At 30.4% G+C, this 24,247-nt stretch overlaps 1 protein-coding gene across 2 annotated transcripts in view; it reads right to left on the bottom strand.

The window, feature by feature from the left end:
- The window catches only part of LOC107456830 (uncharacterized), an 82,523-nt gene that overhangs the window by 45,268 nt on the left and 13,008 nt on the right, over nt 1–24,247 (bottom strand). Inside the window, exon 1 of one of the 2 annotated variants that reach the window (XM_016074793.5) lies at nt 14,547–14,918. The exons of the other annotated variant lie outside the window; for it this stretch is intronic. Within the exon in view, the coding sequence (XP_015930279.3) occupies nt 14,547–14,580 (34 nt within the window). The 5' untranslated portion in view covers nt 14,581–14,918. Of the gene's footprint in view, nt 1–14,546; nt 14,919–24,247 lie in introns of those variants that run through there. 2 annotated transcript variants of the gene reach the window in all.

The raw sequence follows: 24,247 nt of genomic DNA, 5'->3' as shown, positions 1-24,247 counted from the left end.
TGAACTTGATTACTGATTAATCTTCCTTTGTTTAAATTGAAGAGTCAAATAATATTAATAAAACATTATACTTTTAAAAACAAATATTCTCCAGTATATTTAATTATCAATATGTTATTAGTTCTATGTTTATTTTACCTCTTAAATATTGTTCAGATAAAATTGTGACATAATTTGAGTAAAAGGGTTTTGGATAGTTTTATACCCCAAGTTAATTAATACCCCAAGTTTTTAGTTTAATTAATACCCCAAGATAGTTTAATTAATACCCCAAGGACAGTTTAGGACAAAGGGGTTTTGGACAGGACGGTTTAAACCAGAGTTTATACCGTGGATTAATCCATTCTGTCCTAAACCTTGCCAACCCTGGTTTACAGTAAACAATATTTTTTTTACCTTTATGGTTTTGACACCATTTACAACTAGAATGGTTCCGAAACCGTAAAAATGAAATTTTATTGGACATAGTAGATAGTTTAACAGCTTTATGGTGCTGACATCTAGGCGCGGATGAGAGTATCGTATTCTAACAGCCCAGGACCACACGTTGGGGAGTGCAGGTCATTGAAAACTTTTCAGAAAGGAATATTGAGGGGTAAACGATGGGATTCGAACCCCCGTTCTATCTGTCACAAGATAGGCAGATTAACCCACTCGACTATAATAAGTACCTATCTGCAAAAAACTAAGTGACTTCATTAGGTGGGTCTAGTTGCTGCTATAAAATTCTGGTTGTCAAACCGCATTGAGTGAAAGCAGTTAATAGACGGTTTTTACAGTTAGAATACCATCTTATTAATGGTTATTTGACTGTATTGTTTGAATACGGTTACCATTTTTCGAGAAATTTCTCAAAGTGTATATAAGTTTCTATTCTATTCACATTTTTGAAACATTTCTCCCAAATACGTTAAAATTATTACATTTATGTTAAATGTATTGTTACATCATTGGAAATAATAATAGTAACACTAATAATTAATCTTAGTATTTTATGACCTTACCTCAAAGTAATAGTAACCTTACTATTTTAAATGACTTAGCTATTCTGATAATTTTAAACGTTTAAGTAAGGCAGTGTTTCCCAAACATATGACTTTCGTGTACGCTTTCTAAATTTTTCGCAACGCTGTGTACCACTAATAAAAAAAAATGAATGTAATTTATTAAAAATATGTTTATTTTTCTTTTTTGGTACGAAGTTTTGTTAATAAGTTTATTTGCATCAGTGAGAAGGTTGATATTGTTTTTGTTGTGATAACAGTTGCTGTGATAAAAAAATTGCGCAAAAGTTAAAAATCACAACTAGCTGTTGACACCACTAATTATTAACTGTTAACTTAGTAAAAAATAGCCAATAGAAAAATACGTCATCGTAAATTTTCATGGCTGGCTTTGTTTTTATATAAAATTTTTTGAAATTTTCGTTTGCTGCAAGATATTTCGTATAAGAACGCGTACCCCCGCTAAACTGTTCCCGTACCCCTGGGGGTACACGTACCACACTTTGGGAAACACTGACGTAAGGGAACAAATATATATAAAAAAAAAGTAAATGTTTTACTGGGACGAATAGAGGCAAACCAATTTTAAATAATAAATATAATTTAATTTTTAAGTTGCTTTTATCAGTTTTTGAAATAATCAACACTCATTCACTTAAAATTGCAGCTTCACAACTTCATTTTAAACTAACTCAACAACAAAATAAAAACAGCACACGCTTAGAAATGCAATCATCTTTCTCGCAGTGGCTATCTACAAAGTAATGAAAATATCAACAAGACAACAAACGGAGATAATTCCAATTTAGAAAAGGGGGTCTCTCAATAAAGACGCCACCGTAATAGAAAAGTGAATCGAACAAAAGCTTTCTCGTGAATGTTATTATTAATTTAAATTGAGTCAGTACGCAGCCAGTGTAAAAAGAAGAGTTCTGAAATAGATTTGGTGAAAAGAGTCTAGACGTAATTGACAAGAACGAACCATTTTAATGCGCAGTAAGGAACTATTGTGTACCGAAACTATGAACATAAAATCTATTTTGAAACTTAATCATGTGTCCAATGCAACGTAATGAACAAGATGAAACGGTCATTAATTGAAAAGGAAAAGAGATCGGAAATAATTATTTTATTTAAATTAAATTGTGGCGTGGAAGCCATCGTCATAAACAGGGCCCGATTTAGAAATCCAGGGCTGTAACCTCAGAACTATCGAGGGCCCCCACTGCACGCAATCTTGAACAAAATATCTTCTTTGTTCGAAAAATGATTTTGAATGTTTTATAACAAGGGAATTGTGATGTGATGATTGATCAGAAGAATTTTTATTTACTCATAATTCTATTTAAAAATTTTGATGAAGAGAAAAAAAAACATTTTTTGCAAGATTTAAGGCGCTGACCTCACAGATCTAATAATTTGTGCTTTGGTCATGCAGGCACCGTCATAGAAAAATGGTGACCTTTTCAGTCTTGTGGAAATCAAAATAATAATGATAATCATAAATAAATAAAAAAATATATTTGTTTTGTAGATCGCTAGTTTTCTATTATAACTATATTTATATTTTTCAAAAATAATAATTATTGTTGTGTGAGGTATTTAATAAAATATGACAGAGTATCAGAAATTAAGTGCATGAGTTAGATTTTTAAATCTGCTGTTGGGGTGCACTATCATTCGATTTACCCAAAAATTAAGATAATTATTACAGTGAAATTTTCAGAAAGTTTTTTTCTTTCTTTTCACCGTTAACTTATCGAGATGAAGATTTAAAAAATAAAAAAAAATGTCCCAGGGTGTAAATCAAAATTTACTGAAATGAGGAAAAATACAGAAATTTCTTCGCAGTGCGTAATAATGGTGAAATAGACTTCTTCAAACTTGAAATAACGTTTTTCTTACTAGAAGACAGATAGAATAACTTAATATAAGAGCATTAATGTAACTATTTTTAATTTATTCATTCTACTCCATTTTTATAAAGTTTTTAATTAAATTAAATGATAACCTTCAGAGTTTTGAAGTCGGCATATCATCCAATTGATCAAAATTTTAAATTTTTAAAATATTGCTACATGCAGCAAGTGAATCATGATGAATTTAAAAGCTGAATTGAAATAAATTGAACTGAATTAAGATAATTTTGCATTATGATAAATTTGTAAGTTGATTAGATAAAAAATTAACATGATTAAATCTTGCTTTGCACCATTTTAAACTTGGAAAAGCTTATTTCATTCATATGCAGGTCAAGGCAGAAAAAAAAATAGTCTAATTGTGTAACAAATAAATCTTAAGAATAAAAAAATACTTTCGTTCTTCTTCGTTTTTTTAATTAAAAATACTTGTTGGAGTCATTTTTGGAAAAATTGAATACGTTCATAGAATATTTTATCATTAAACTAAATTTTTCCTTCACAAAAGGGTGTCGATGAATTCTTAATTTTAAAGCTAACACCTTAAAAATATAATTACTATATTTTTTCCCCCTCCAAATGAACCGGAATGAATATATTTTTATACATTCACAAAAACAGGACCCTGGCAACAATGACTCAATTCTAACTGCAATATTAGAATTCAGGCGGTAATAATAAAGGATTTCAAAAATAGGTTCTTGTGCAAAAAGTCTGAGCAGTCATCTGGCTTTTTGTGGTTTTTCACCAAATTACAAAAACAAAACCCGATTTTCAAAAGTTATTATTATTTTCGCAATTTCAAAAAGATGAAATTCTCATCAATGAAAGAAAATGACTTTCAATCAAAACAAATAGTTCTTTTAATTTTTAAATTTTGTTATCAACGTTAAATTTCCTCTTTTCATAAACTAAAAGTAACAAACCTTAAGCGTCTTTCTATGTCTAATATAGTTACTTAAGGTGTCAATCCACGGGAGAAACTTTTCATAAAGAATTCTCTTTTATCATCTTAAGCAATTCGAAATTTAAAAAAATAGAAAGGTTAGTTCAGGTTACCCAAGACAAAATTTTATAGTTTCAAACGCCGAAAAAATGTTTTCAAAATATCAAAATGCAAACCAATTATGGCAGGATGACTAAGTTGAATGTTCTCCCTAATTAACTTGCATTTCGATATTTTGAAGAAAAATTTTTTTTCAGTATTTAAATCTATATGGTTTAGTCTAGGTTTACCTAAACTCAATTTACTATCTACCATAGAAAGTTTCTCACGCGCTACAACGTCCTAGATAGATATAGAGTCTAGTCAAGAGATATAGAGTCCTAGTCAAGAGATACAGTCTTAAGAAAACGCTATCCTCTATCCTATCTAGCAGCAAAATTGGACCAATATTCACCAATCTTGGCTCAATAAGGATTCAAAGGGCCGTTATTTTCCGATATAGTCCTATATAGAATTATCCGATTCACCCGATATTTTACTGCCACTTTACAACCAATATCTTCCCTATATAGAATTATCAGATTCACCCGATATTTTACTGCCACTCATATCTTCCCTACATAGAATTGTCAGATTCACCCAATATTTTATATTCATTATTCAGTCAATATAGCCCCTATATTGGCTCCATTAAGACCAATATCGAACCAATATTAAAAAATCTAGACAATCCAATATTGGTCCCGCGGTATATGTTCATATAGGACCAACACTGAGCCCAACTGGGTGAAACCATGGTAAAATTGTTGCTAGGGCTATCATATATCCTATATCTGTAACTTGGAACAATGAGACGGTTCAAATTTTTTCTGGCTTAAGAATATTTAAGAACTGGCCATACTAAGGGAGAAACTTTCCATCGCAAATTCTCTTTCACCCCATAAGTATTTTAAAATTCAAAGTATAGATAAAGTGAGCTCAAGCAGACCTAGAATTAACCATGAAGTTTCAAATACTGAAAAGAAATTTTCAAAAGATCAAAATGGAAACAAATTATGAAAGGACAATTTAGGATTACACAATGAGAAACTCTCTTCCAAAAATTAGCTTGCATTTTAATATTTTGAAGGGGGGGGGGGGAATTCCAGCAATTGAAACTTCATGGCTTTCTCTAGAATTGCCTGAACTAACTTTTTCTTTCATTTAAATTTTTAATTATTTATGGGGGTAAAAGATAATTTACAATGAAAACCTTTACCAGCGGCATATCGTCCTCTTAAATACCCCGGTAAAATAATAATAATGATAATGAGATCTATCCAAGAGGGAAAGTAGTAGGATGAGAAGCAATACAATAAAAAATAAAGGATTTCTCCATTGTTTCCATACCATGTGAACGGTCGTGATTTATATATTTATTAACGTCTCTCTAACGTTAATGAGCGAGTGATGATGGTAAATTAGGAACGATTAGTTTGTTTAGCAGAAAGATAAAGATGTCTTTAATTCAATTTACCATTCTTGCCATTGTCAAAAAGATACACGCATAACAACATTCATTATCCAAAGATAAGAAGTCAGATGTACACTAATTACTTTTGATAAATTTCGCTGAAACAGCTACGATATTTGATATAATAATCATAAACTCAGACCTGCCAACCTCAGAAATTCAAAAAGTTCCAAAGCTTTTTGTGACAGGGGCATAACATTATAATGAAAAAAGATAAAAACAAAGAAATGTACCATCTTTAAATTGAATTTATTACAAAAACTTTTTTATCCCTAAAATATCAAATTAACCTATTCGTTTTAACGAATTTTTTTAAGCGATACAAATACGAAAATCCAGTAAATGGAAGGTATTAGATGTATATGTTGAATACATATTAACTTTCTGAGCAGGGGTCTGTCCAGACATTTTGTGAAAGGTCCGTTTTTCGTGAAAAAATTACTCACATTTTTTCAATCAGGGTCCGCTTTTATGAATTTGTGCAAATAGGGTCCGTTATTGCAAAAAAAAACTTTTTCAAGGAGTTTTTAAATTGTAGAGACATACATGATAATGCTCAACACTGTAAAATTATAATTAAAAAAATTAAATTTTTAAAAATAAACAACAATTGCTGCTTCTAAATTAGAGATGCAACCTACAAATATTTGGTATTTAGCCTATAATGCTGAACGCAGAATATTCATTTCGGACGAATAATGGAAAAATCGTCTGCTGAAGACAAAACTTAATTCGTTTACATCCATCTTTCTTGTTTTCTGCCCTGGAAAGGGTTTATTCGATTGACAAAATAATATTGAAGATAAACAAATTTGTGAAGGGTCCGATTAAAAGAAAAATCATTTTGTGAAGGATCCGTTTTTAAGTTAAAATATTTTGGGAAGGGTCCGTTTTTAAGTTAAAATATTTTGTGAAGGGTCCGTTTTTATGGAAAGATATTTTGTGAAGGGTGCGTTAACGGACCCAAATTTCTTCTAAACAGACCCCTGCTGAGTTTGTAATTTTTTTTTCTTAATTTATTTAATTTTTTTCTTTTTTTTTTTGTCGGTGAATTTAAAAATGTCATGTCTCCAAAAAGTCACTAATGGTACGAAATTGTCTAAAAACACTTTAGTATTATAATACTAATTAATATACGTATTACCTTTCATTGTATGTGATTGTTTTTACGACCTTAGACTAATTCTGAAGAGACAAAACATCAGTGAATCAATATTGTACATTCTTCGATAAATCAGTCAATTATAAATTACATAAATTATATAGATCTATATTCAATTTTTTACCAATGCAACTTATAATTCCTAAAATAGCCTATTAACTTAAGTAACCTTCAATGCTTAATGTTTTAACTAAATAAATTCTATTTAGAATAAATGCTAAAAAGCCTGTTTAATTTTATTTTTATTTTAAAAAAAACTTCTTATTTTCCTTTTTTTTCCCTACACCCGGATTCTAGAATAAAATAAAATATAAATAACACAAAAAGTGACCTAATCTAAAATATTTATACAAAAATACATAAAATAAAATAAAAACTCAACATAAGTATTTTCAGAACAAAGCCCTCTCAGACCTTGAATTTTAGGAGGAAAATTACTTGAAAATCAAGCAGACGACTTTTAAGTGAAACGAGTTTTATTCTTCTGAAATCTCTTTTAAAAAGAAATCAGCATCACAAGAAATTCCGGCCGCTGAACTTTCATCCCAGCTTTTTAATAACACCACTCGTGTTCTTTTCGTTCTCACTCCCCCTCTATTTCAGTGGCTTTCGCAGTAATGACTGATTCTTATCAACCATTTTGGAGAACAAAATATTCTAGAAAACGATGTTCTTTCAGAACGTACAGTAAGTTAATTGGTCAGCCGTTCAACCAAAAAGTATTGTTAAAGGAGGTTTGAAATTCCTTCATGGATAAATATTGCTTTTATAACGATGGATCCAGTGGCAGCTGCACTAATACACACTAGTTGGGGTGTAATGACAACCCAGAGGAATTATCCCATTTTATACAATGAACAAAGAACTAGTATGAATCACACGCTAATAATGGGGATCATTGACACTTTTCAAATCAAACATCGTTCTTTTTTTTAACTTAATTAAAATATACGACTTGTTAAATTCGAATTTAGAAGCCTACTTAATAATTTCGAAAATTTACACTAGCTTGAAATTTAAAAATTGATTTAGTACCAATTGCAGAATTAAAAGACAACTTCGCCTCACAGCACAGTAGCTATTTTATACAGAATGTATTGAAAAGTATACTTACATTTCAATAATTTATTTCTATATTACAATGCATTCAGCATTTATCCAAATACATTCATTAATTGTATTTATTTAATGCAGAGGTTACTCCAGATTATTTAAAAAAAAGTTTTTTTTTTTTCCTTCACGAAAATTCGACTTGTTGAAAAACACCATCGACTCAGTTTTTTTAACAGAATTCTACAAAGTGTCCCTTTCTAAGATTAAAAGTATTGCGAAATGTCCGTTTTAACGATAAAAAATAGCAAAGAATCCAAATTTTTCCCGAATTGCCCTTTAATAGTATTGAATAAAATATTTGTTTTACTGCAGTGAACAAGAGATGACAAGCATTGGTAGAAAAACAGCAATACATGGGTCTTCCTCAGAAAAATGGCTTGAAGGCAAATGTTTGAAATTTTAGAAACAAAAAGCAGTCCAAACTATCAATATTATTTCATTACATATACACTAAATGTTATTATTTGATTGCTGGAACTCATTTATAATTTTAAGACATGTTTAAACAGCAAAATATCATTTCCACATTATGTCCTCACTCATTCACATGTAGAAAAATAAGAAGTTTCCTGTCATGGATAATAACGTGTATATTAAAACTGTTGGTAAATAAAATTTATTCAATTTCTGACAATAGTCATCATTCTGTTAATAAACAATAAATATGTATTTAGTATATAATCAGCAGATTGCTGGACACGGTTAATACTGGTCAAATCTAGTTAGTATTGCAGCGAAGAAGAGATTTTGCTTTCAGTGAAAGAGCATTCTACAGAACTTCGGCTTTCAAACATTAGCTCTAAGTAAATATTTTTATACTATGTCTTCCCTTGTTTTTTTAGTATAAAATTAATAAAAGATAAGAAATTGAAAATTGTTTTTTTTTTTTCTTTTGTCATATTATTGAAAATACGTTTTCATAAATATTTAGAGTTTGAGAATATAACTAAGCCTAATATGATAGTCATATCCTCATTATTTTTACACAGGAATGAATGATTTTAACAATGATGAAATGATTTATACCCACTTATATATGTAATAATATGATAATAACAAGTAAATAGTCCAAGGAATAAAATACCTCAAAGAAAATTTACGGAAATATTTCTGTATCGAGCCAACTAAAATCGCCAAGGCGATAAATAGATTTTAAACTTACAAATTTTTTTTAAAAATGCTTAAAGGTTAACATGGGTTTCCCCGTCAAGTTAAACTTCTTTGGCGATTTTTTATTTATTTATTTATCACTATTATTATTGAGTTTCTTGTAGGCTAATACTTGGAAATCGCCAAAACTTGACGATTATTCTAAAGTATGAACCAATACAGGAATGTAATCTTATCTCATACATCAGTTCTTTAAACTGGAATATAGCTGACATTTTGTGAAAGGTCCTGTTCTTGTAATATTGTGAAAAAATTACTCGTAATTTGTGACTATAAAATAAACGTTAGGTCACATTCTTTCAACCAGGGTCCTGCTTTTGTGAATTTGTGCAAATAGGGTCATGTTATTGCAAAACACTTTTTCAAGGAGTTTTTAAATTGTAAAGAGATACAAAATTATGCTCAACACTGTAAAATTATAATTAAAAAAAATTAAATTTTCAAAAATAAACAACAATTGCTGCTACTAAATTAGAGATGCAACATACAAATAGTATTTGGTATTTAGCCTATACTGCTGATAGCAGAATCTTCATTTCGGACGAATAAAGGAAGAAGCGTTTGCCAAAGACAAAACTTAGTTCGTGTTTACATCTGTCTTTCTCAACCCCCCCCCCGGGAAGGGTTTATTCGATTAACAAAACAATAATGAAGATAAACCAGGGTTCTGTTTAGAAGAAATTTGGGTCCGTTAAGGGACCCTTCACAAAATATCTTTTCATAAAAACGGACCCTTCACAAAATATCTTTTCATAAAAACGGACCCTTCACAAATTTGTTAATCTTCTTTTGTGTTTTGTTAATCGAATAAACCCTTTCCAGGACAAAAAACAAGAAAGATGGATGTAAACGAATTAAGTATTGTCTTCGGCAGACGATTCTTCCATTATTCGTCGGAAATGAATATTCTACGTTCAGCAGTATAGGCTAAATACCAAATATTTATATGTTGCATCTCTAATTTAGAAGCAGCAATGGCTGTTTATTTTTGAAAATTTAATTTTTTCATTATAGTTTTACAGCGCCGAGCATAATCTTGCATCTATTTACAGTTTAAAAACTCCTTGAAAAAGTTTTATGCAATAACCGGACCCTATTTGTACAAATTCATGACCCTGGTTGAAAGAATGTGAGTTATTTTTTCACAATTTCATGAAAACCGGACCTTTCGCAAAATGTCTGGACAGACCCCTGGTACAACGACAGCGGCAATCGAGTTCTTGCAACTCGAGAATACCGCTGAAATCACGTGGCTGTGCATAGCGTATTAACGTTGCAACTATTAATCTTTGTTTAGTACCACGCTGAATCAATTTTTGGATAAAATTTAATTGGATGCCTACAAGCAACGTTTCGTGGGTGAGTCGAACCTGATTGGCTACTGAATGGCTGAACCGTGGCGGAAACAAATGCCTTGTTCTAACCACACGTGACGTCGCTTGCAGGTATCTAATTAAATTTTTAATGAAATATAGATTTAAAATAATAATTACTTCTACAATTGAGTACTTTTTTTATATTATATCCGTCGTTGAACAGCCGACCCAGTTTTGGGTTTATGACTGCTAATGTTCAACTCCGTAGCCTTGCAATTTTGAACCCAATCCAGAAGACAAGGGGACTCCTGGATCGAATATTGGGTGAAATTTGCCTTCGTGGAGGACTTTTTGATGGAGCTAATCCGCATTTGTGTTACATGGAGAGGAAGACCACGAGAACCTCCCACAGTCAGTCTGGCGGCAAGAGGACTCTAACCCATAATCCGTCTACCACTGAGGATATTTCACGTCAGCACTGTGGTCATTGCAAGCCGGATGCGGAATTCGCATGGACTGGGATTCGAACCCGGTTCGCCTCATTGGAAGGCGAGTGCTGATTCACTGACATAAGCGTAACGTCGCTTGCCAGCATCTAATTTCGATTAACCTGAAATATACCTTCCAACCAACACATTAAAGGTCAATAATAATTAATGCATCAGACTTTAAAACTAACCATAGTTTGAAAACAAAGGATCAAATATAGTTCAGATCAAATTCAGATGTTGTGTAGGCATTTAATATAAATATGGAGATTTTTATTCTAATAGCAACAATTTATTTTATTTTATAACCGTCGTTCAACAGCCGATACAATTTTGGCTTTACCGAAACAATTGAGGATTTCGTGTTTTTCCTCCCTATGTAACGCAAATGTGGGTTGGTTCTACCAGAAAGTACTTTATGGAGGATTTAATTTCTGACAAATTTCTCCCAATACTTGATCCAAGAGTTTCTTTGTCTTTTGGATTGGGTTCAAAATTACAAGGCCACGGAGTTGAACATTGATGGTTGCAAACAGAACATTGGGCCATCCGTTCAAGGATAGTTATAAAATTTTTAAAAAAAATTTGTTTATCTTTTTATTAAAAAAATAAGGAACGGTGAGAGAAATCGTTAAAAAACATATTATATTATACGATTCGTTTCGTTTATCCATAAAAGAACAAAAAGAAGAAAAAAAATTATTTTTTCTTTTTAAATGTTTTCACTTGAGTGTTTTGTTAATCTTACTGAAATACACTTCTTCCCCCTTTCACATAAAAATAATTCTAATAAGAAAAATCTCACCTAATGTTCATCAAATTAATTATTTCCGTATACTTTTTTCTATGTTTAGAATTCTATTTCATTCTATTTGCTTGTGAATGTGTGCATAGGGGAGTGGTGTTGGTTGCCATAGTTACTATTTGATGCGGTTTATTGCCACCAAATGTAGCCCTTATGTTTAAGTGAGATGAAAAATTTGATTGATGACGATTTTAATGACATAAATATCGATTAATCTTGTTTCTAAGACTATTAATGGAAGTTGTGATGTTCTCTCTCTTATAGTCAAATATTAGCTAGCCAATATAGACAAATTAAACACGTTTGACGACATTTATTATACGTTTTAGCATTTTACGTTTTTTGTATTATAATTTCGTTTTCTATTCAGAATTCAGAGAATAATGAAATAAAAAATGTTTTTAAAAACCAGGCTTTCAAGTGAAGTTAAGAGGATGGGATAATTTTGTTCCACCTCAAACTAAAATCGCGAGATGCATGTTTTCGAAAAACGTCGAGTAGGGGGTTAGAAGTTTATTGCAAAGGTTAACTGCCCCTCGTATTCAAAGAGGCTTAGATTTTAATCTGCTTAAAAAACGCAGTTATTAGAACCTTGGCGTATTCTTTGGCCAAGATTAGAACTTTCTTTTCCTTACTTTTCTTCATTTTAACTTCTGTAACATTTGATTGAATATTTCCACTTGCTCACAAATTCTGATTGTAGCCGTCAGAAACGATTGAAACTTATTTTATAACCACAGATTGTTTATTTTATTTTACCTAAAAGAGCTCTTCCGTTTCATTTTCAGTGAAAAAAATGAATTATACTTCATTACATATTTTACAAGTACAACTGAAAAATAAAATAAAATTTTAATATTCTCTGGAGTCTTCTAATTTTAACTCAATCAAGTTCGTACTTCGGCTTAAGGTATACTTAGGCTTAAGATATAGTTTTTTAAAACTTTTAAACGCGATTTTCTAAAAAGTTTTCTTGACATTTTAATTTTTAATTGACGCCATTTTTAGCTTCTCAAGTTCTTTCCTATCGTTTCAGTTTTTCTACAACGTTGACGAATGATCCGACAAATGTTAAAATGTGTGGTAAAAGAAATACCGACAAATATGCTGCCAAATTAAGAAATAAAAATATTGATTATAAAATTTGTTTTCAATGTTTTTTTACTGTAAGGTTAAAGAAATGAAAGATAATTATTTTTTGTAAAAACGCTCGAACTTTAATTTACAGCGAGGTTAATTTGTACTACAATTATTTATATGATTTTAGTTCATTTAAAAATGACCCAAAAATCATTTTATACATTTATTTATTATTTATTTAATGATTCATTTTTCACTTATTACTTTTCTATTTACGTATATCATTAGAAAATACAAGATAGATAAAGGTCGGTCTGATCAACACGTACTAGAAGTGGTTATGGTCTGATACCAGGCATGATGCATAAAACTTCAAATTTTTTATTTTTTCAGTTCATCAAATAACATACTTATCATAATAGCATCATAATTTACATTATCTGCAAAAATTCCATCACTAATAAAATGTTGTCATTAAATACCATAATGACAGCTCTTGAGGTTTTCCTAATAATAGAGCCCATTCATCTTCTAATTTAATAGTCACCCCGCTATAATTTAATTATTTACGGAAGTGTTTAGGGTTTATCCCCGATTTTGCAGTTACAAAACCACAAAATTTAAACTAATAAATGTATCTTTTATGTCTAACTATCTTGATTTTGTCACTAATCAATGTCTCCAAAAAAAAAAAAAGAAAAAAAAGGAGAGGCAAAAAAAATAATAAAAAGAAAAGCAGCACTATCAAATCAGTCAAACTTCAGAAGAAATATAAATCCGTTAATGGACATTAATGAAATATTTTATTGTAAAAATTAACCCTACATAGAAAAAAATTAGTTTAATATCCAGATGATTTGAAAATGTTACAAATAGAAATATTTTTGAATATAATATGGTAACTATGATAAGATGATAGCTATAATAGCTATAAGAATTTCATTGGTTTAATTTTCTTACACAGAATGTATCTGATGTAAAACCTCTAGTTTAAATTTTAGAAACTTATTAAGGAAAAAAGTTGTATTTATTTATCCTCCTGTCATAGAAACAAAAAAAACAAAAAAATCCAATTTAATTGAACTAATGTATTTTACTTTTACATCTATCACTTTCACAATTTTAGATCACTATTCATTACCGTACGTCAGGAAACAATTTTAAACATTATTTCAGCAAATCAACAAATAGATAATTAATTACTTAAAATTTAATTATATATACACAAAAATAACAATTATCAGTAAGACATCACGATTATTTACGAATGCTAACAGATGGCCGCATTAGTAAATAAAGAAATATTTCGAAGATTTCATCAACAAAAAAAAACTTAATTGCAGCTGACAGGACATAAAAAGGTTTTTATTCCTTGAACAGAAATAATCATAAATTCATAACAGTGAAACATTAAAGAAAAAAAATCTACGAAAATTTCATCTACCGACTCCATATCTGTTTACGTAGGTGCCATACGACACACAACTCATACATATTTCGTATGCATACTAATATAGGGGTAATATAACATATTTCAAAATTCACCACAAATATGAAGTGATTATTTTATAATTTCCTTTCATCCGAACTTAAAACCATACATAAACTAAAAATAACACAGAATCTATTCAAATCTGTGTATATTCTATTATTTATGATTCATAAATATATTATAAAAAATAACGATTTATAACACATCGAAACATATAAGTCAAACACTGCTGACAAGTGTTGAAATAACTTGTATATAGTAAAAAAATTTAAAGCGTTTCAACAGTAAAAGCGAGGCAGGGCTAGCACGTGTTAAAAAATAACTGTAAATAATGAAAAGATTTTGAAAAAGAAATTATGAAATGTAAAGATAGTTAACATATTCAAATATTATAATATACACATTGAAAGATTTTGAAAAAGAAATTATGAAATGTAATGAGAGTTAACATATTCAAATATTATAATATACGTTGAAAGCAAAGATATAATTTAAAATCCAGTATTTCAAAAATCATGATTTCAAAAAAAAAACTTACCTATAAAAGAAATCCAAACAGCTGATATCACCATATTTAAAACAGCTTAAAAACTACTGAACCACACACAAAATTAACCCATAGAAGTTAGGCAACGCAGTGTTCCACACATTCAAAACAAAGCCGGTAAAATCGAATATCAAGATGAAAAAGAGAAGGAAAAAAAATTTACTCTAAAACGATTTTTAGCTTCTCCTGGCAGACGATCTGTGAATGAAGGTGAGCAGAATGATACCGAACAAAGGATTTCAACTTCCTTTCAACAAAAAAAATTCTTCGAAAACTGCACACAGGAGGTTTCCGATGTGGGGCCGTGCACTTACATTTAGGGAGTGGGAGATCAAACCCACTTGCGAGCAGCCGGTGTATGGGATGGAGAGGGAGGGGAGGGAAGAAAGATGGGGGTGCCCGCGAAATGGAAGGTGGAGAGGTTTTGGATTTCGCGGCGGCAGTGCTGTGATTGGAGGAGGATGTTTTCACCCGGTACCAGAAAAAGTTTCAGGGAAAGTTTGGTGTTTGCAATTTTTTATTTTGCGAGACAAACTTTTTTTCGAGAACTGATTTACTCATTCTAACAAGTGGTCGTCGTGTCAAGTGGAATCCGTTTTCTTTAACCTTCTTATGAAAATGGAATGAAAAACTCTTTTCATTCTGTGTAAGAAGATAACTGTTCGCATTCATTCTTATTCTGAATGCATTACATTGTTTAAATTTGAATTATTTTTTTTTGCGGTTTGTTCTAAAATATCTTTTTTTACTGTGCTTGATTCAATAATTTAACGAACTATACCCTTTTGAGTTTGTGTTTGTTGAGTAAAAAATCCCCAAACCACGTAAAATTAAAAAACCTATAACCTTAATAATAGCTTTCTTTGCCAAAGATAGAGTACGAACTAATGACTAATTGCTATAGAATATCACAGATATATGTTACTTGGAAAAATTACAGTGAGTCAAATAAAGAGAAAGATATCACCCTCAATGATTTAATTAACTTTCCTATGATCAGATTTTCACATAATAAGTGCTAATTTTAATGATTCAATGGATTCTAATTATTTATTTTTTAAAAGTAATTAAATTATGAAAATACACACGAAAACTTACTTGCTTTGAACAAACGGTTGGTGGTAAATAAGAGCTGAGGATTTAAAAGTGCAGAAAAAAGTACCGGAAAAAAGCCTCCCGTTATAATTTTGTAAATTTAACAACCAATTGAATTTAAATCGCTGAACTGGAATTTAATGTAATTAAAAATTTACCATATTTAAAATAGCCGAATATCGAATGAAATTAAATATTTTTAAAACATTATTAATGTACAAGGATTAACTAAAAGTTAACGGAAAAAAACTTTCCCCGTTTCATATAATTTAACAAAATGATTAGGACTCTTAAACAGTTCTAAAATTGTTTTAAATTTCAATAATTACACTTATTGTATTGTAATATAATCATGTACAAATATTACTTTTTCAGTTAGTTATTTTCTTAAAAGTTGTATTAAATTGTAATTATAAATTTCTAATATTTTTTTATATATATTTTTGAATAATTTATTTTAAACTTTATCAAAAGATTAAGCCCCTGAGAGATTCTTGTTAATTAATACATTTATAACAATACGTTATCTATATCATTTTTGATAATTGATACATCATTTATATCATTTTTAATGCAATTATATGTTATATAAATGCATTAAAAATGAATTATATAATGTTCCTTAACTTCGTGCAATTGTTTTTAATTGTCTGTGTGTAATTGTTTTTTAATTGTCTTTGTGTAATTGTTTTTTAAAAGAAATTTAAATATTTCGCTAGTGTTAATTTTTGGTTAAGTTTTAATTAAATACATTTTTTTAACGTTGTAAACTGTCTTTAATGTAATTATTTCTGTTTATTATTATTTTATTTTTTTTAATCAGTTTTTTATTTATTTTGTGCCGCAAAGAAAAAGAAAAAACTGGTCTCCAAAGCAGGCGCTATTTTATTACATTCGGGTTCAAAGGTTTGTATCTAATAGAAGATTAAATTTATGTAATAGTTCTATAAATTTATAAGAAATTAAAAACACACATATATGCAAAACATGTGGAAAAAAAGTTTTACATCATGTAATGAGATTCACTATGATATTTGAAAAAAAATTCCCAAATTTTTTTTAAAAAAAATTACTGAGCAAAAGGTTAAAAAGAAATTAAATACATTATTAATTGACTAATTTTTCAAGGAAATTGCAATAATATTGCAACAAAAACCATTTTTTATTCACCAATAAAAAATATACATAATGAATATTTTTATTTGTGACAAGTGTCATGTGAAGTTAGTGTGTGCCGTGTTTTGACCTTTTAAGAAACTAAATCTGCAAACAATGCACAAACATTTAAAAAAATTAAAAATAACTAAAAAAAACACACGATATAATTGTTTTAAAAGTTCTGTTTCATCATCGTAACACTGTATGTTATGCTCGTAACACCGTATTCAAACTATTTTCATTCGTGAAACGAACAATCAATCAATTGGAGAGAAAAAATGGTGTAACTACTGCTTTTACAGTTTTATTTTTCTGCTTAGACAATATTTAAAAAAAAATATGACCTTATTGTAGTGAAATAAATTTCAAAATTGTTTAATTTTTCTTTTTATACTGATCAAATCTTAACGTTTTATAACTTAATGTTTCGAGGGGGTGACTTCAAGTATACTAATTAATTAGTGCAGACGATATTTCCAGTTAAGTTACTTTAAGACGTTATTTTAAGAAGTTAAGTTAACTATTGGACCCATTTCGCTCAGATTTTCGCCATGAAAAATTACATTATTTGAAATGATAAAAAAAATTTTACACCTTATAATTCCAAAATTTTTCTACTATTATTAAATAAAATTTAAAAAAAATATTAATTGAAAGTTATTTTTTGCATGGAATTATCTTTAGATAATCAAAACGAACTCTAAATAAACATTATTATTATTATAATTTTTCTTTTTAGATGAATTCGAATTTCTAACCCCCAAACATGGCAAGGGGTGTCCAATCTGTAAAATATGGTCCCAATAGTTAGATCAGAAAAGCGGTACAGTAAGTTTGGACCCCTTAATGTTAATTTTAGTTATTGTGTACTCCGCTTTATATCTCGAGAATTTCATAAGTGAATTGAAAAGTTTTTGCATATAAATATAAAATTCGTTTATCCGAAGATAATTCCATGCAAAAAATAACTTTTAGTAAATATTTTGTATTTTTAATTATTTTATTTAATAATAGTCGAAAAATTTTGGAATTGTAAGGTATGCAATTTTTTATATCATTTCGAAGAATGTAATTTTTCATGGAAAAATACAAAATCTGAGCTAAATCGGTCGCATAGTTCTTGAGAAATCAAATTTTAAAAACACGACTTTTACTCTCTGTTTTAAAATAATTTAACTTGAAATATCATCTACACTAATTAATTAACCTATTTGAGGTCACCCCCTCGAACCATTTAGATTGAGTCCTAAAGCGTAGAGATCCAATCAGTAGATCAAAAGTTATTCAGGGTGGTCCATTTTTTATATTGCACACTGTACTACCCTTACAATGTGTTAGGAAATGTAACATAAACCTGTGGTTCCCAAATGTTGTTCCGTGGAACCCTAGGGTTCCATAGAAGGGTCTCAAGGATTTTAAAAGTTAATTTTTTAATCAGTTATGAGTTTTTGAATCCTGTAATTAAATTTATATCCAGTTAATAATTTATCATTTATTTAAAACTATTTCCATTATTTTTATGGTATTATTTAATAGAAATGTTTGTAAAGAAAGAAATTTCAAGACAATGTTTTTTCAATAACAATATACTAAATAAATTATGGAAATCATGAAAAATTTCACTAGTATTTCGCATCAAATGAAAATAACAGTAAAGAAGTTTCTTCTCTTATAACCATTCTCAACGTTCATTTTCTTCCTTTATCGTTTTTATTTTAATAGAAACCATATTTCAGCTCATTCATTTTCACTTTTTAAATGAACTAAAATCAAATTACGAACTAGACTAAACGCCTGTCCTGACCTCTGAATTCAACTGTCTGACATAAAATTCAACTTTAAAACTAATATTGATAAACGGATATGATGGAAATTCTTCATTCATTCGATAAATATCTTCTAAATAATTAATAAAATTTAAATCATGACACATTTTCAAATTAATTAATTAATATGCTCCCAATTGCTAATGAAATTTATTAAGTCTCGAGGTTTCGCCAAAAGAAAATCGATCGTTTAGGGTTCCATAGCCAAAAAAAAATTTCGAACAGCTGACATAAACGATAGTGAGAAGAATGTTCAAAACATGGAGAGAAATAAAGCGATATTCTTTTTTTTTTAATTATATTTTGCTACTTAAAAAAAAAGGTTTAAATTAAGTACTTAATTTTCAGTTTCTAAGTTTACAACATGTATATTCAAAGCAATGTGTTGAAATAGAACTATTATTAATTTTTTAATTTCTTTATCGTCTGCCACCAAGTTTTTTTTGCGTCGCGTTTATCTTCATTTTTTCCCCTTTTTCTTTTTTTGAAGCGTGAATTAACAGGAATTAGGACAATCACTTTTCATTTTATAACTCTCTCTTAGAAAAAGTATGTTTTTGAACTTCGAGTTTCTGAGCTGCAGTGAGACGTGCCAAACCATTGGAGTATAAAGTGACACAAAAACTATTAACATTTCCGCTTAATAATAAAAAACATATTTTTATGGCTGATTAAAAGTATGTTCAACCGAGCAAATGGTACTTGTCATCAGTGTCGTTAACAGAAAATGCCTAAAAATTTGAAATTAACAAGAATGACTGTATGATTGTGAATTTGTAGAGCTTGACTTACTTAAGATTAATTAATTTAAGCTCTTTACTTTTATTTCCAGAAATAGATTTAGTAACTTTTATTACTAATTATCAATCGTGATTCCTCAGAAAAACGGCACCACGAAAAAACGAGGCAATTGGGTATACTATAGCCTACGTCACAGGTTGTGTTATTCCTACTAAATTTAACCCATGAACGGCATTTTCTACGAGCCTAACTTCAAGCCACAAATAAACAAACGAAGTGTTTGATCGTTTAAATAGCTGCTCGCCAGATTTTATTGCATTATAAAGAAAAGTAATTAATATTCGATTTTTGATTAATAATTGATATATGTGGATAGTGGCATTTATGTGGATAGTGGCATAGAATTTAGCATTGCGTCGTGATAAATGTTATTCCTACTAAGTGGAAGTAGTTGTGTTTTTTTTATATTATACCCAATTTTGAATTTTTTTTTTTTTTTTTTTTGTAATGAAATGAAATGAAACAATTTCTTTTACCATGGCGCGTTGGAGATTAAAATGGAATAATTTAAACCATTTTAATCAGTGATCTCTGTCATAAAATATACCCAGTTATAAATGAATCATGGTCAAGAGTCTACTAGTAATTCACCTAGCAGTGGGAGCTTTTCATACGTTTTCTTTTACATGCGAAACAAAAGCGAGTTACTTTCATTCCGAATTTTTTTTTTTTTTTTTTGGGGGGGGGGAGGTTACTACAACTAATATTCAACTACGTAGCTTTGTAATTTTGAACCCAATCCAGAAGACAAGGAAACTCCTGTATCAAGTATTGGGAGAAATTTACCTTCATGGAGGACTTTTTGATGAAACTTACCAGCATTTGCGTTACATGAAGAGGAAGACCACGAAAACCTCTCACGGTTAGCTTGACGGCAAGGGGACTCTAACATATGATCCGTCTACCACTGAAGATACTTCACGTCAGCACTGTGGTCGGTGCAAGCCAGATGCGGAATTCGCATCGACCAGCCATCACTGGGATCGAGCCCCGGGTCACCTCATTGCTAGGCGAGCGCTCTCTCCCCTGAGCCCCCAAGGCCCATGAGTAAGATACTAGAAAAAATTGGAGTTCTGGTGGCACCTTAAAGTTCATCTTACTACAAGGATACCAGCTTGTTTAGGAAGTAAAAACGGCATTTGCGCAATGCTGACCACATTACCGCAATCATGCGGTCGGTTTTCAATGTTGGGGAACCTTGACCTCTATGACCCCTTAGGCAGACGACTTTTAAATTTATTAAATGTATTAAGTGCTGTTGCGTTTCTGCGTTTTAAACGTCATTTTGTTTGAAGTCATTCGTTTCAAAAATCAAATAATTTTAATCAAATTACACATTATTTAAAACTAAAGTTTCTCTCTCTCTCTTTTTTAGGTTTTTTTTTTAGGCGCATGGGAAACTTTTTAAAGACATTTTGCCACTTTATTTATTCAAGAACTACGAGTATAAAAACATGAAAACAACTAAACTTATGCTTATCAGGAGTCACACTCCAACGTCTAAGTATCCCGGGTTTCAAGAAATAATGGTGGCTGGTTCATTATAACCAGTCATTTTTATTGTTTTTTTTAAAGAAAATCACTCCGTTAACAAAGCCTAATACAATTTTCACAAACTTAACGACTCTCGAAGACGAATTTAAAATTTTGATGGTTCAACTTTTCATCACAGAAACAGTTCCCGAATAGCAACTATAGTACCTGAGCTAGTATGACCTTGTGATAAGCATCATTCATAAGCAAAATTTTACGATCTAGGCTCATCAAGAACTCTTTTTACAGCTGTCAGAGAAAAACAGCTTCATTAGCACATTTGGGCGAGTAAACAGTCTCTGGGATTTATAACAGCATACTCGTAAATGAATACGTTATGGAGGTTATTAACACCTCATCGAATGACAAGTTCCATGAATGCATAAAAAGCTTATTATTATTATGAATGCATATTATTTATTTTTTGACATTAATCTCAAAAAACAAATGTAAATTTATAACCTTTAAATTTGGATGAATAAAATCAGCATTTTTTTCATAAAATGTTTCCAAAGAACAATTCTAATATTTATCAGTTAGAAAATTTAATTTCGTAATTAATGAAAATAATAGTAATATATTTAAAATTTTAATGTCTTTAGTTATTCATGGCTACTCTTTTAGCTGGATGCATAAGGCTGTGGCGCCTTTGCCTACCCTACCCCTTTCAACGCATTACTGCTTGAAGTTTCACTCAAATCTTCATTTGCTTTAAATCTTTGTGCTTTTGGTATATTAGTGAAAACCTTTAGGTATAATGACTCCAATATTTTTGGGATTGAATTAATTTGGCTTAAATTACTGTTAATTATTTAATCTCTTAATGGGGAAGGGTTTTTAGTGGAGGGGATAGAAAGATTTGTCGTCATCATCTTCTTTCATACACTTAACATTTAATTTATTCAAAAGTAACTTAATTAACATAGCAACTTCTTTGTCTAATAACGTTGACCTATTCATTTTTTAAATAAGCTTAAACTTCTTTTTTTTTTTACTGAGTTTATCAATGTTTGACTCAGTAGCCTTGTAATTTTGAACTCTGACCAAATTCACAAGGGAACTTCTAGGTCAAGCTTTTATATCCGTCGTTGAACAGCTGACCCAATTTTTGTGTTTACGACTACTAATGTTCAACTCCGTAACCTTGCAATTTTGAACCAATCCAGAAGAGAAGGAAACTCCTGGATCAGTACCCCCAGAGGTTTTGATTTGTTATGGGAATGGGAACATGGAGGACTTTGAGACTCAACAGATTTAACGTGCATCAGTCACCATTTACTACACGGGGAGTCTTCGGCCGGCCTGGAATCGAACCCACGAACTCTTGGACATGGGCCGAGTGCCCTGCCAACCAGGTTATCCCGGGACAAACTAGCCTTCGTGGAGATCTTTTTGACGGAACTAATCCGCATTCTTGTTACATGGAGAGGAAGACCTCCCATGGTCAGCCCGACGTTAAAGGGATTCTAACTCGCGATCCGTATATCACTAAGGATATATCATGTTAGATCTGTGTTAGCATTCATATCAACCAGAAACCGCTTGGAAGTGAACTTGGGTTTCTAATTGGGAGCGGAGGTCCTATCCCCAAAGTCACTGCGGCCCAACTTAACTTGTCTAAACCCTTATCAACAATTATACCTTGGCTCCAGTTGGGCTCAAAATTGACTCAATATGGGTCCTATATGAACATGCTTCAAGGAACCAATGTTGGGATGTGTAGAGTTTTTGATATTGGTCCTATGCAGTGTGAATATCGGCCTATATAGGGTCAATATAGGGCTTATATTAGCTGAATAATGATCATAAAATATCGGGTGAATCTTACGATTCCATATGAGGCCAATATTGGTTGTAAAGTGGCAGCAAAATATCGGGTGAACCGGACAATTCTATATGAGGCCAATATTGGTTGTAAAGTGGCAGTAAAATATCGGGTGAACCGGACAATTCTATATGAGGCCAATATTGGTTGTAAAGTGGTAGTAAAATATCGGGTGAATCGAACAATTCTATATGAGGTCAAGTAAAGCGGCAGTAAAATATCGGGTGAATCGGACAATTCTATATGAGGCCAATATTGGTTGTAAAGTGGTAGTAAAATATCGGGTGAATCGAACAATTCTATATGAGGCCAATATTGGTTGTAAAATGGCAGTAATACATCGGGTGAATCGGACAATTCTATATGAGGCCAAGTAAAGTGGCAGTAAAATATCGGGTGAATCTTACAATTCTATATGAGGCCAAGTAAAGTGGCAGTAAAATATCTGGGGAATCTTACAATTCTGTATGAGGCCAATATTGGTTGTAAAATGGCAGTAATACATCGGGTGAATCTTACAATTTTATATGAGAATGAGGCCAAGTAAAGTGGCAGTAAAATATCGGGGGAATCTTACAATTCTATATGAGGACAATATTGGTTGTAAAGTGGCAGTAAAATATCGGGTGAATCGGACAATTCTATGTAGGGCCCACATCGGAAGAATATCGGCCCTTTGAACCGTTATTGAGCCAAGATTTGTAAGTATTGGTACAATGAGGACCCAATTTCTTTTGCTGCTAGGGACTAATTATTCCGAAGAATAGAAGACTAGCAATAAATCAGCTTGGATTTGTGTCTGAATTTTTATGTTGTATTGATCTCTCTTATTTATAAAATGATTATATCTTTCATTAAGTCAATATTATCTTCTGTTATCTACCACTTCAAAGCGTTGTTTTCCTTTTTTCAAACAAAACATTTTATAACGTCGAATCATATTAAAATTTTTTTTGTAAAAAGAGGCGTGAACTCTGTATTAAAAATAATTAAAATCAAGGATTATCTTTTTATAAATAGAAATGTTTTAAAAGAATCAAATTTAAGTAAGCAGTTTTTTAAGTCACAGGCGTCCGTACTATCATATAAATTCTTAAACATTCTAACATGTTTCGGTAGTGCACGACATGCTTTTTTTTCTTCTTAAAAGGAAATAAAATAAGTAGTTTTATTACCATTTTGTACATTTTGAGCGTAACTTGCAACTCTGAGAACACTTTGTGTATCTAAATGTTTTCCTTAATCATGATAAATATTTATAAGGAAATCATGTTACAAAACCATATGTTTTATGAAAAAAAAAGGAGAAAGAAAAGCAAGAAAGAAATACCTGTACCTAAAATGAGGTAAGGCGTTAAAGAGTTATAGTTCTTTTCGTCACTTATGAATTATTATCATTTTTGAGGCGTTTAAAAATTAAAATTACGTAAATGGCATTCGAAAATCAAAACAGT

This window comes from Parasteatoda tepidariorum, chromosome 1, assembly GCF_982258835.1.
Source record: "Parasteatoda tepidariorum strain Cologne lab strain chromosome 1, Ptep-v5.0, whole genome shotgun sequence".
NCBI lineage: Eukaryota > Metazoa > Arthropoda > Arachnida > Araneae > Theridiidae > Parasteatoda > Parasteatoda tepidariorum.
The sequence above is the reverse complement of the archived record's forward strand: the minus strand, read 5'-3'. Positions and strand labels throughout refer to the sequence as shown.